Source organism: Salvelinus alpinus, chromosome 15 (genome assembly GCF_045679555.1).
Source record: "Salvelinus alpinus chromosome 15, SLU_Salpinus.1, whole genome shotgun sequence".
NCBI classification, from domain to species: Eukaryota; Metazoa; Chordata; class Actinopteri; order Salmoniformes; family Salmonidae; genus Salvelinus; species Salvelinus alpinus.
The window spans coordinates 3,216,377-3,229,752 of NC_092100.1; the positions used below are offsets into that span (position 1 = coordinate 3,216,377).

Here is a 13,376-nt window from a genome sequence, read left to right on the forward strand (position 1 = left end):
AACTCAACCTATATTCTACTATTCTACTATAACTCAACCTATATTCTACTATAACTCAACCTATATTCTACTATAACTCAACCTATATTCTACTATTCTACTATAGCTCAACCTATATTCTACTATTCTACTATAGCTCAACCTATATTCTACTATAACTCAACCTATATTCTACTATTCTACTATAACTCAACCTATATTCTACTATTCTACTATAACTCAACCTATATTCTACTATAACTCAACCTATGTTCTACTATAACTCAACCTATATTCTACTATAACTCAACCTATATTCTACTATTCTACTATAGCTCAACCTATATTCTACTATTCTACTATAACTCAACCTATACTCTACTATAACTCAACCTATATTCTACTATAACTCAACCTATACTCTACTATAGCTCAACCTATATTCTACTATTCTACTATAACTCAACTATAACTCAACCTATATTCTACTATAACTCAACCTATACTCTACTATAACTCAACCTATACTCTACTATAACTCAACCTATATTCTACTATAACTCAACCTATGTTCTACTATAACTCAACCTATATTCTACTATTCTACTATAACTCAACCTATATTCTACTATTCTACTATAGCTCAACCTATATTCTACTATAACTCAACCTATATTATACTATAACTCAACCTATATTCTACTAATCTACTATAGCTCAACCTATATTCTACTACTCTACTATCACTCAACCTATATTCTACTATAACTCAACCTATATTCTACTATTCTACTATAACTCAACCTATATTCTACTATAACTCAACCTATATTCTACTATAACTCAACCTATATTCTACTATTCTACTATAGCTCAACCTCTATTCTACTATAACTCAACCTATATTCTACTATAACTCAACCTATATTATACTATAACTCAACCTATATTCTACTAATCTACTATAGCTCAACCTATATTCTACTACTCTACTATCACTCAACCTATATTCTACTATAACTCAACCTATATTCTACTATTCTACTATAACTCAACCTATATTCTACTATAACTCAACCTATATTCTACTATAACTCAACCTATATTCTACTATTCTACTATAGCTCAACCTATATTCTACTATTCTACTATAGCTCAACCTATATTCTACTATAACTCAACCTATATTCTACTATAACTCAACCTATGTTCTACTATAACTCAACCTATATTCTACTATAACTCAACCTATATTCTACTATTCTACTATAGCTCAACCTATATTCTACTATTCTACTATAACTCAACCTATACTCTACTATAACTCAACCTATATTCTACTATAACTCAACCTATACTCTACTATAGCTCAACCTATATTCTACTATTCTACTATAACTCAACTATAACTCAACCTATATTCTACTATAACTCAACCTATACTCTACTATAACTCAACCTATACTCTACTATAACTCAACCTATATTCTACTATAACTCAACCTATGTTCTACTATAACTCAACCTATATTCTACTATTCTACTATAACTCAACCTATATTCTACTATTCTACTATAACTCAACCTATACTCTACTATTCTACTATAACTCAACCTATATTCTACTATAACTCAACCTATATTCTACTATAACTCAACCTATACTCTACTATTCTACTATAACTCAACCTATATTCTACTATAACTCAACCTATATTCTACTATAACTCAACCTATATTCTACTATTCTACTATAACTCAACCTATATTCTACTATAACTCAACCTATGTTCTACTATAACTCAACCTATATTCTACTATAACTCAACCTATATTCTACTATAGCTCAACCTATATTCTACTATTCTACTATAACTCAATCTATACTCTACTATAACTCAACCTATACTCTACTATAACTCAACCTATATTCTACTATAACTCAACCTATACTCTACTATAACTCAACCTATACTCTACTATAACTCAACCTATATTCTACTATAACTCAACCTATATTCTACTATAACTCAACCTATATTCTACTATAACTCAACCTATACTCTACTATAACTCAACCTAAGCATATGCTGTCTGGGATAGCTTTTTTAAATGATGTGGCCTATCTATCAATGTTACAGTAAGCCTGTTTCTAAACTAGGATTTCAGGAGAATTGAGTCATTTTTCAGAGATTGCTAATAGTTCATAATTGTTCATTTTCCTTCTCAACAGGTCCAATATTTCTTCAAGATTTTGGATGGATGAAGTTTTTTTTATTTTTTTTTTACACAAATACACATTCCATTTCTATGAGTATGTATTTAAATAAAAGAGACATTGACCACAGGATAATTTCTCAATTTATTTGTCTTTTTAAGGTCTTACCCAGATGAAATAAAATGACAAGAGCAGATGGACTCCTGACGTTCAACATTAATCACTTTTACACCAACAAAACATCCTATTACACAGGGTACTGCATTGCTTCAGATATTCTAACTTTTTGACCAGCGACTTTGGTATCGGATCCATACATTTACACTTTTTCCTGGGGGAAAAAAAAAATTGTACAACTGCATAAATATAAAACTCTTCCACCATGAAAATGACTAAAAACATTCCATTAGAAAGTTACACCACGTCATGTGATGTCTCCAGCAACAACAAAACAAGAATTTGTTTTTAAAAGCACAAAAGTTGCTGTCAGTGTTTCCATGAAGGAGGAAGGAAGCTAGTCTCCCTGCCTGCTGCTGGACACACAGAACACTGCTAGCTCTAGACTACAGAGAGAGAGGAGGAGGAGAAGCATTGAACAGAGAGAAGAGGAGGAGGAGAAGCATTGAGCAGAGAGAGAGGAGGAGGAGAAGCATTGAACAGAGAGAGAGGAGGAGGAGAAGCATTGAGAGGGAGAGGAGGAGGAGAAGCATTGAACAGAGAGAGAGGAGGAGGAGCAGCATTGAACAGAGAGAGAGGAGGAGGAGAAGCATTGAACAGAGGGAGAGGAGGAGGAGAAGCATTGAACAGAGAGAGAGGAGGAGGAGAAGCATTGAGCAGAGAGAGAGGAGGAGGAGAAGCATTGAACATAGAGAGAGGAGGAGGAGAAGCATAGGGAGAGGAGGAGGAGAAGCATTGAACAGAGGGAGAGGAGGAGGAGAAGCATTGAGCAGAGAGAGAGGAGGAGGAGAAGCAGAGGGAGAGGAGGAGGAGAAGCATTGAACATAGAGAGAGGAGGAGGAGAAGCATAGGGAGAGGAGGAGGAGAAGCATTGAACAGAGGGAGAGGAGGAGGAGAAGCATTGAGCAGAGAGAGAGGAGGAGGAGGAGAAGCATTGAGCAGAGAGAGAGGAGGAGGAGAAGCATTGAACATAGAGAGAGGAGGAGGAGAAGCATTGAACAGAGGGAGAGGAGGAGAAGCATTGAGCAGAGAGAGAGGAGGAGGAGAAGCATTGAACATAGAGAGAGGAGGAGGAGAAGCATTGAACAGAGAGAGAGGAGGAGGAGAAGCATAGGGAGAGGAGGAGGAGAAGCATTGAACAGAGGGAGAGGAGGAGGAGAAGCATTGAACATAGAGAGAGGAGGAGGAGAAGCATTGAACAGAGGGAGAGGAGGAGGAGAAGCATTGAACAGAGGGAGAGGAGGAGGAGAAGCATTGAACAGAGGGAGAGGAGGAGGAGAAGCATTGAGCAGAGAGAGAGGAGGAGGAGAAGCATCGAACAGAGGGAGAGGAGGAGAAGCATTGAACATAGAGGAGGAGGAGAAGCATTGAACAGAGGGAGAGGAGGAGGAGAAGCATTGAACAGAGGGAGGAGGAGGAGAAGCATTGAACAGAAGGAGAGGAGGAGGAGAAGCATTGAACAGAGGGAGAGGAGGAGGAGAAGCATTGAACAGAGGGAGGAGGAGGAGAAGCATTGAACATAGAGAGAGGAGGAGGAGAAGCAGAGGGAGAGGAGGAGGAGAAGCAGAGGGAGAGGCGGAGAAGCATTGAACAGAGGGAGAGGAGGAGGAGAAGCAATGAACAGAGGGAAGAGGAGAAGCATCGAACAGACATTTCATTAAACTCTCTGTCCCATATTAAAGTTGATCCAAAAAGGAAAAAAAAGTCATGTAGAAATAATTCTCCCACAATCAAGTCAGAAAGACACAGGAAAAACATTCCAGGGAGTGCAGCCATTTACTGACAGACTTAGAGATCAGAGCGTACCATGCCAGTATTTTCAGTTAGTAAGAGTACATTATAACACACAAACACACACGAACACACACACCTTGGACCACTAAAGCTTACTGACATAAGACAGCAGAAATTACAACATGGCTTGGAAAGGACCACTGTATGCCACTACTGTACTGGACACTCCAAAAATATATAGAAAGCACATTAGGCAGAATACTTAGCGGACAGACAGAAACACTGCTTGCTACAATATCAGTAGTGGAATTGCAATTTACAGTAAGAGATGAACATGTCCCATGGCTCAAGGACTTCTCATTTACAGTAGAATAAATATGTTGCTATTGCTACTCTTCCTGTAAAGTACATTCTAACCCTAGACATTATGCAGGAAGCCAGTGTAGTGTACATTCTAACCATAGACATTATGCAGGAAGCCAGTGTAGTGTACATTCTAACCCTAGACATTATGCAGGAAGCCAGTGTAGTGTACACAGATTGACTGTAGGTCCCGTATATTATGAAAGTTTGTTCCAAGACTAGTCGTGTTTTTAATATAACTATAATTTTTTTCTCTCTAAATCATCTTGTTTTGAAATGTGGGAAGATAACAGTGCTGTTTTTCATAGCTGAGGTCATGAATTGGCGATAGTGAACTTAACGTCAAAGCGTCCTTGGTAGCGATCTTTCTCGCTGTAGTCAATGTTCGCTCCGTACACTTTGCACTCGAGACGCAGCTCCTCGTTGAAGGTGAGGTTGGTAAACTGAATGGCCACCAGAGGTTGCAGGTACTGGGGCTGCAGCAGCTTGCCATAGTAGGGGTAGTACTGGAGGGGGAACCCCATGCCCATGCCATAGTACTTGATCTCACCAATCTTGCTAGCATCCTCCTCTCTCTGTAGAGAATGACATCACAGTTAGTAGGCTGGCATTACAGAACAGTGTTGGATATTTTTCCTAAGGTATAAACTAGTTCTATATTACAACTGAATCTAGCAGGACTAAAAACCACATGCAGAGAACAAGCATAGCATTTAACCCTGACAGCGTGATGTAAGGGAACAACAAGTCCATGATATGGTTGCATCGGAATTGGCCCTGGTCCATATTGGCCCTGGTCAAAAGTAGTGCACTATATAGGGGAAATGGCACCCTTTTGACCGGAACCCTATTGGCCCTGGTCAAAAGTAGTGCACTATATAGGGGAAATGGCACCCTTTTGACCGGAACCCTATTGGCCCTGGTCAAAAGTAGTGCACTATATAGGGGAAATGGCACCCTTTTGACCGGAACCCTATTGGCCCTGGTCAAAAGTAGTGCACTATATAGGGGAAAGGGTGCCATTTTGACCAGAACCCTATTGGCCCTGGTCAAAAGTAGTGCACTATATAGGGGAAATGGCACCCTTTTGACCGGAACCCTATTGGCCCTGGTCAAAGGTAGTGCACTATATAGGGGAAAGGGTGCCATTTTGACCAGAACCCTATTGGCCCTGGTCAAAGGTAGTGCACTATATAGGGGAAAGAGTGCCATTTTGACCAGAACCCTATTGGCCCTGGTCAAAAGTAGTGCACTATATAGGGGACAGGGTGCCATTTTGAATGTAGTCTATATGATCTGCTTCCCATGTGAGGCGTACCTTGTTCTGACAGTGGATGGGCATGACGTTGGCCTGGACTCTGCTCTGGCCGGCATCAGGGACAGAGGCGTTGTTGGTTGGAGGCTGAAACAAAACACAGACCAGACTGACCAATCAGCATTATCACCTTACCCAGACTGACCAATCAGCATTATCACCTTACCCAGACTGACCAATCAGCATTATCACCTTACCCAGACTGACCAATCAGCATTATCACCTTACCCAGACTGACCCATCAGCATTATCACCTTAACCTAACCCAGACAGACCAATCAGCATTATCACCTAACCCAGACTGACCAATCAGCATTATCACCTTAACCTAACCCAGACAGACCATTCAGCATTATCACCTAACCCAGACAGACCAATCAGCATTATCATATGAACCTAACCCAGACAGACCCATCAGCATTATCATATGAACCTAACCCAGACAGACCAATCAGCATTATCACCTTAACCTAACCCAGACAGACCAATCAGCATTAGCACCTTAACCTAACCCAGACAGACCCATCAGCATTATCACCTTAACCTAACCCAGACAGACCCATCAGCATTATCACCTTAACCTAACCCAGACAGACCAATCAGCATTAGCACCTTAACCTAACCCAGACAGACCCATCAGCATTATCATACTAACCTAACCCAGACAGACCAATCAGCATTAGCACCTTACCCTACCCCAGACAGACCAATCAGCATTAGCACCTTACCCTACCCTGACCAATAAGCACTGTTGTCATTATCAGGTTATCACCCTGAAACCATTTATGTGAAGTGTCCCTCAGTGGTAACCTCTATCACCACACAGTCAAGACTACAGGAAGTAGAATCATGGAGAAACTTCTTCGGTTTAATATATTCATACAGGCTGTGTTTCAGGTCTGGAGGGTCTGTTGATACAGGCTGTGTTTCCTGTTGATACAGGCTGTGTTTCCTGTTGATACAGGCTGTGTTTCCTGTTGATACAGGCTGTGTTTCCTGTTGATACAGGCTGTGTTTCCTGTTGATACAGGCTGTGTTCTGGCACATAAGAAACCATGAGATCACAGGATGGTTTAGTTTCAGTTCAGTATACATGGCGACTAAAAGCTGAATTGTGTCTACCACAGGAAATTGAAGGAAACCTAAAATAAATCAATACATGTGATATAGTTAGCTAATCGATGGTTAATCTCCTGTGAGCAGATTCTACGTGTAGACCGAAGAGTCTTCCAGGACTGAATGGGATGCTCGATGTTCGAGCAGCAGTAGATCCGTTTTGGGGCTTTTCGTCAACGGCGGCTTCACCTTGAATGCTTGGTGTGCGCCCACACGAATCATAAAGGGGGGGGGGGGGCTTTGGCTGAGAGTTTCCTTGCGATGGTAGAGACTTCGTTATTGGCTGAGAGTTTCCTTGTGATGGTAGAGACTTCGTTATTGGCTGAGAGTTTCCTTGTGAGGGTAGAGACTTCGTTATTGGCTGAGAGTTTCCTTGTGAGGGTAGAGACTTCGTTATTGGCTGAGAGTTTCCTTGTGATGGTAGAGACTTCGTTATTGGCTGAGAGTTTCCCTGTGAGGGTAGAGACTTCGTTATTGGCTGAGAGTTTCCTTGTGATGGTAGAGACTTCGTTATTGGCTGAGAGTTTCCTTGTGAGGGTAGAGACTTCGTTATTGGCTGAGAGTTTCCTTGTGATGGTAGAGACTTCGTTATTGGCTGAGAGTTTCCTTGTGATGGTAGAGACTTCGTTATTGGCTGAGAGTTTCCTTGTGAGGGTAGAGACTTCGTTATTGGCTGAGGGTTTCCTTGTGAGGGTAGAGACTTCGTTATTGGCTGAGAGTTTCCTTGTGAGGGTAGAGACTTCGTTATTGGCTGAGAGTTTCCTTGTGAGGGTAGAGACTTCGTTATTGGCTGAGAGTTTCCTTGTGAGGGTAGAGACTTCGTTATTGGCTGAGAGTTTCCTTGTGAGGGTAGAGACTTCGTTATTGGCTGAGAGTTTCCTTGTGCGGGTAGAGACTTCGTTATTGGCTGAGAGTTTCCTTGTGAGGGTAGAGACTTCATTATTGGCTGAGAGTTTCCTTGTGAGGGTAGAGACTTCGTTATTGGCTGAGAGTTTCCTTGTGAGGGTAGAGACTTCGTTATTGGCTGAGCGTTTCCTTGTGAGGGTAGAGACTTCGTTATTGGCTGAGAGTTTCCTTGCGATGGTAGAGACTTCGTTATTGGCTGAGAGTTTCCTTGTGATGGTAGAGACTTCGTTATTGGCTGAGAGTTTCCTTGCGATGGTAGAGACTTCGTTATTGGCTGAGCGTTTCCTTGTGATGGTAGAGACTTCGTTATTGGCTGAGAGTTTCCTTGCGATGGTAGAGACTTCGTTATTGGCTGAGAGTTTCCTTGCGATGGTAGAGACTTCGATATTGGCTGAGAGTTTCCTTGTGAGGTTAGAGACTTCGTTATTGGCTGAGAGTTTCCTTGTGAGGGTAGAGACTTCGTTATTGGCTGAGAGTTTCCTTGTGAGGGTAGAGACTTCGTTATTGGCTGAGAGTTTCCTTGTGAGGGTAGAGACTTCATTATTGGCTGAGAGTTTCCTTGTGAGGGTAGAGACTTCGTTATTGGCTGAGCGTTTCCTTGTGAGGGTAGAGACTTCGTTATTGGCTGAGAGTTTCCTTGCGATGGTAGAGACTTCGTTATTGGCTGAGAGTTTCCTTGCGATGGTAGAGACTTCGTTATTGGCTGAGAGTTTCCTTGCGATGGTAGAGACTTCGTTATTGGCTGAGCGTTTCCTTGTGATGGTAGAGACTTCGTTATTGGCTGAGAGTTTCCTTGTGATGGTAGAGACTTCGTTATTGGCTGAGAGTTTCCTTGCGATGGTAGAGACTTCGATATTGGCTGAGAGTTTCCTTGTGAGGGTAGAGACTTCGTTATTGGCTGAGAGTTTCCTTGTGATGGTAGAGACTTCGTTATTGGCTGAGAGTTTCCTTGCGATGGTAGAGACTTCGATATTGAGAGTTCCAGCAAAAACGAACACGTATGGACCCGGAAGTGAATCACACAGCTGACTAAATTACACAAGACTTTACTTCTATGTTAACCAAGCTTAATCAATGGTATAAACTAGATTAGCGTGGGGCAGGTGTACATACCCTTGGTCTGAAGTTGACGATCCTGTTGAGCTTGGCGATCAGGCAGGGTTTCCCATCCTTGAAGCCGAAGCTTTCGTCGTGACCTTCCAGACCAGCACAGGGTCCCAGCCAGGTCCGCTTGAACCTGCAGACCTTCCTCTCTCCAACGTCACTCTCCAGCTCACCACGGTCCCTGTACGATTCAGGTAATTCTACAGGCACAGAGAGACACCTATTAGATCAGGCACGTGAGCAGACAATATACACCAGACACAGCATAACTAAACCCTGACAGGGTACCTTATCACTACACCAGACACAGCATGACTAAACCCTGACAGGGTACCTTATCACTACACCAGACACAGCATGACTAAACCCTGACAGGGTACCTTATCATTACACCAGAGACAGCATAACTAAACCCTGACAGGGTACCTTATCACTACACCAGACACAGCATAACTAAACCCTGACAGGGTACCTTATCACTACACCAGACACAGCATGACTAAACCCTGACAGGGTACCTTATCACTACACCAGACACAGCATGACTAAACCCTGACAGGGTACCTTATCATTACACCAGACACAGCATGACTAAACCCTGACAGGGTACCGTATCACTACACCAGACACAGCATAACTAAACCCTGACAGGGAACCTTATCACTACACCAGACACAGCATAACTAAACCCTGACAGGGTACCTTATCATTACACCAGAGACAGCATGACTAAACCCTGACAGGGTACCTTATCACTACACCAGACACAGCATGACTAAACCCTGACAGGGTACCTTATCACTACACCAGACACAGCATGACTAAACCCTTACAGGGTACCTTATCACTACACCAGACACAGCATGACTAAACCCTGACAGGGTACCTTATCACTACACCAGACACAGCATGACTAAACCCTTACAGGGTACCTTATCACTACACCAGACACAGCATAACTAAACCCTGACAGGGTACCTTATCACTACACCAGACACAGCATAACTAAACCCTGACAGGGTACATTAATAAACCAGTTTAAGTTGTTTACAGTAACACCCCTTCAATGTACCAGACATTAAACAATAATGTTTAACAATATTAAACACCCAACAAAAATTCAATCAATTAGTCAATTATCAATCTGCCATTATATTGCGCAGCATATTGCCATGCCCAAGCCATCCATACCCATTCATTACTATCCCAGACCTGAAACCCAATGGCACCCTATTTCTGATTTAGTGCCCTGGTCAAAAGTAGTGCACTATAAAGGGAATACAGTGCCTTTGGGATACAATGCAGGTATTGCTAAGGTCTACTATTGTCTACTAGTCTGTACTAGTTTCTACTAGTCTGTACTAGTGTCTACTAGTCTGTACTAGTGTCCACTAGTTTCTACTAGTCTGTACTAGTGTCTACTCGTCTCTACTAGTCTGTACTAGTGTCTACTAGTGTCTACTGGTCTGTACTAGTGTCTACTAGTCTATACTAGTGTCTACTAGTCTGTACTAGTGTCTACTAGTATGTACTAGTGTCTACTAGTCTGTACTAGTGTCTACTAGTCTGTACTAGTGTCTACTAGTCTGTACTAGTGTCTACTAGTCTGTACTAGTGTCTACTAGTCTGTACTAGTGTCCACTAGTCTGTACTAGTGTCTACTAGTGTCCACTAGTCTGTACTAGTGTCTACTAGTGTCCACTAGTCTGTACTAGTGTCTACTGGTCTGTACTAGTGTATACTAGTGTCCACTAGTCTGTACTAGTGTCTACAGGTCTGTACTAGTGTCCACTAGTCTGTACTAATCTGTACTAGTGTCTACTAATCTGTTCTAGTGTCTACTAGTCTGTTCTAGTGTCTAATAGTTTCTACTAGTCTGTACTAGTGTCTACTAGTCTGCACTAGTGTTTACTAATGTACTAGTGTCTACTAGTCTGTACTATTGTCTACTAGGCTGTACTATTGTCTACTAGTCTGTACTAGTGCCTACTAGGCTGTACTAGTGTCTACTAGTGTCCACTAGTCTGTGCTAGTGTCTACTGGTCTGTACTAGTGTATACTAGTGTCCACTAGTCTGTACTAGTGTCTACAGGTCTGTACTAGTGTCTACTAGTGTCTACTAGTCTGTACTAGTGTCCACTAGTGTCTACTAGTGTCTACTAGTCTGTACTAGTGTCTACTAGTCTGTACTAGTGTCTACTAGTCTGTACTAGTGTCCACTAGTCTGTACTAGTGTCTACTAGTCTGTACTAGTGTCCACTAGTCTATACTAGTGTCCACTAGTCTGTACTAGTGTCTACTAGTCTGTACTAGTGTCTACTAGTGTCCACTAGTCTGTACTAGTGTCTACTAGTGTCTACTGGTCTGTACTAGTGTATACTAGTGTCCACTAGTCTGTACTAGTGTCTACAGGTCTGTACTAGTGTCTACTAGTCTGTACTAGTGTCTACTAGTCTGTACTAGTGTCCACTAGTCTGTACTAATCTGTACTAGTGTCTACTAATCTGTTCTAGTGTATACTAGTCTGTTCTAGTGTTTACTAGTCTGTTCAGTGTCTAATAGTTTCTACTAGTCTGTACTAGTGTCTACTAGTCTGCACTAGTGTTTACTAATGTACTAGTGTCTACTAGGCTGTACTAGTGTCTACTAGGCTGTACTAGTGTCTACTAGGCTGTACTAGTGTAGTCTGCACTAGTGTCTACTAGGATGTATTAGTGTCTACTAGGCTGTACTAGTGTCTACTAGGCTGTACTAGTGTCTACTAGTGTCCACTAGTCTGTACTAGTGTCTACAGGTCTGTACTAGTGTCTACTAGTCTGTACTAGTGTCCACTAGTCTGTACTAGTGTCCACTAGTCTGTACTAATCTGTACTAGTGTCTACTAATCTGTTCTAGTGTCTACTAGTCTGTTCTAGTGTTTAATAGTTTCTACTAGTCTGTACTAGTGTCTACTAGGCTGTACTAGTCTGCACTAGTGTTTACTAATGTACTAGTGTCTACTAGTCTGTACTAGTGTCTACACTAGTCTGTACTAGTGTCTACTAGTCTGTACTAGTGTTTACTAGTTTCTACTCGTCTGTACTAGTGTCTACTAGTCTGTACTAGTGTTTACTAGTTTCTACTAGTCTGTACTAGTGTTTACTAGTTTCTACTCGTCTGTACTTGCCTCCACAGTCTTCGTACTTCATCTGGTCGGTCTGCCTCCCCTCATCGTACATCTCCAGGAACTCCTTGATGCTCTTGGTGTACTTCAGATACGTCTCCACATCGTTGACATTGTAAGAGATCTCAAACTTTTCAGAGCGTGGGGTGTGGGATAAACCTGTAGGTAGACAACACACTGGGTCAGACCTGTAGGTAGACAACACACTGGGTTAGACCTGTAGGTAGACAACACACTGGGTTAGACCTGTAGGTAGACAACACACTGGGTTAGACCTGTAGGTAGACAACACACTGGGTCAGACCTGTAGGTAGACAACACACTGGGTTAGTATGGATGGTAGACAACACACTGGGTCAGACCTGTAGGTAGACAACACACTGGGTTAGACCTGTAGGTAGACAACACACTGGGTCAGACCTGTAGGTAGACAACACACTGGGTTAGACCTGTAGGTAGACAACACACTGGGTTAGACCTGTAGGTAGACAACACACTGGGTTAGACCTGTAGGTAGACAACACACTGGGTTAGACCTGTAGGTAGACAACACACTGGGTCAGACCTGTAGGTAGACAACACACCGGGTCAGACCTGTAGGTAGACAACACACTGGGTTAGACCTGTAGGTAGACAACACACTGGGTTAGTATGGATGGTAGACAACACACTGGGTTAGTATGGATGGTAGACAACACACTGGGTTAGTATGGATGGTAGACAACACACTGGGTTAGACCTGTAGGTAGACAACACACTGGGTTAGACCTGTAGGTAGACAACACACTGGGTTAGTATGGATGGTAGACAACACACTGGGTCAGTATGGATGGTAGACAACACACTGGGTTAGACCTGTAGGTAGACAACACACTGGGTTAGTATGGATGGTAGACAACACACTGGGTTAGTATGGATGGTAGACAACACACTGGGTTAGTATGGATGGTAGACAACACACTGGGTTAGTATGGATGGTAGACAACACACTGGGTTAGTATGGATGGTAGACAACACACTGGGTTAGTATGGATGGTAGACAACACACTGGGTTAGACCTGTAGGTAGACAACACACTGGGTTAGACCTGTAGGTAGACAACACACTGGGTCAGACCTGTAGGTAGACAACACACTGGGTTAGTATGGATGGTAGACAACACACTGGGTTAGTATGGATGGTAGACAACACACTGGGTTAGTATGGATGGTAGACAACACACTGGGTCAGTATGGATGGTAGACAACATACTGGGTTAGTATGGATGGTAGACAACACACTGGGTTAGACCTGTAGGTAGA

General features: G+C 42.3%; 2 protein-coding genes across 6 annotated transcripts in view; one reads left to right on the plus strand and one right to left on the minus strand.

The window, feature by feature from the left end:
* Positions 1–2,326, plus strand: part of nme7 (NME/NM23 family member 7) — a 189,250-nt gene extending 186,924 nt beyond the window's left edge. For all 5 annotated transcript variants that reach the window (XM_071342282.1, XM_071342281.1, XM_071342278.1 and 2 more), the window contains one exon: positions 2,213–2,326. In XM_071342282.1, the coding sequence (XP_071198383.1) occupies positions 2,213–2,245 (33 nt within the window). In that variant the 3' untranslated portion in view covers positions 2,246–2,326. The remainder of the gene's footprint in view (positions 1–2,212) is intronic.
* A 3-nt stretch (positions 2,327–2,329) lies between these two features.
* Positions 2,330–13,376, minus strand: part of atp1b1a (ATPase Na+/K+ transporting subunit beta 1a) — a 32,234-nt gene continuing 21,187 nt past the window's right edge. Inside the window, exons 3-6 of the mRNA XM_071342287.1 lie at positions 12,079–12,234; positions 8,922–9,112; positions 5,790–5,873; positions 2,330–5,046 (exon numbers count right to left, since the gene is read on the minus strand). Coding sequence (XP_071198388.1) covers positions 4,786–5,046; positions 5,790–5,873; positions 8,922–9,112; positions 12,079–12,234 — 692 coding nt within the window. The 3' untranslated portion in view covers positions 2,330–4,785. The remainder of the gene's footprint in view (positions 5,047–5,789; positions 5,874–8,921; positions 9,113–12,078; positions 12,235–13,376) is intronic.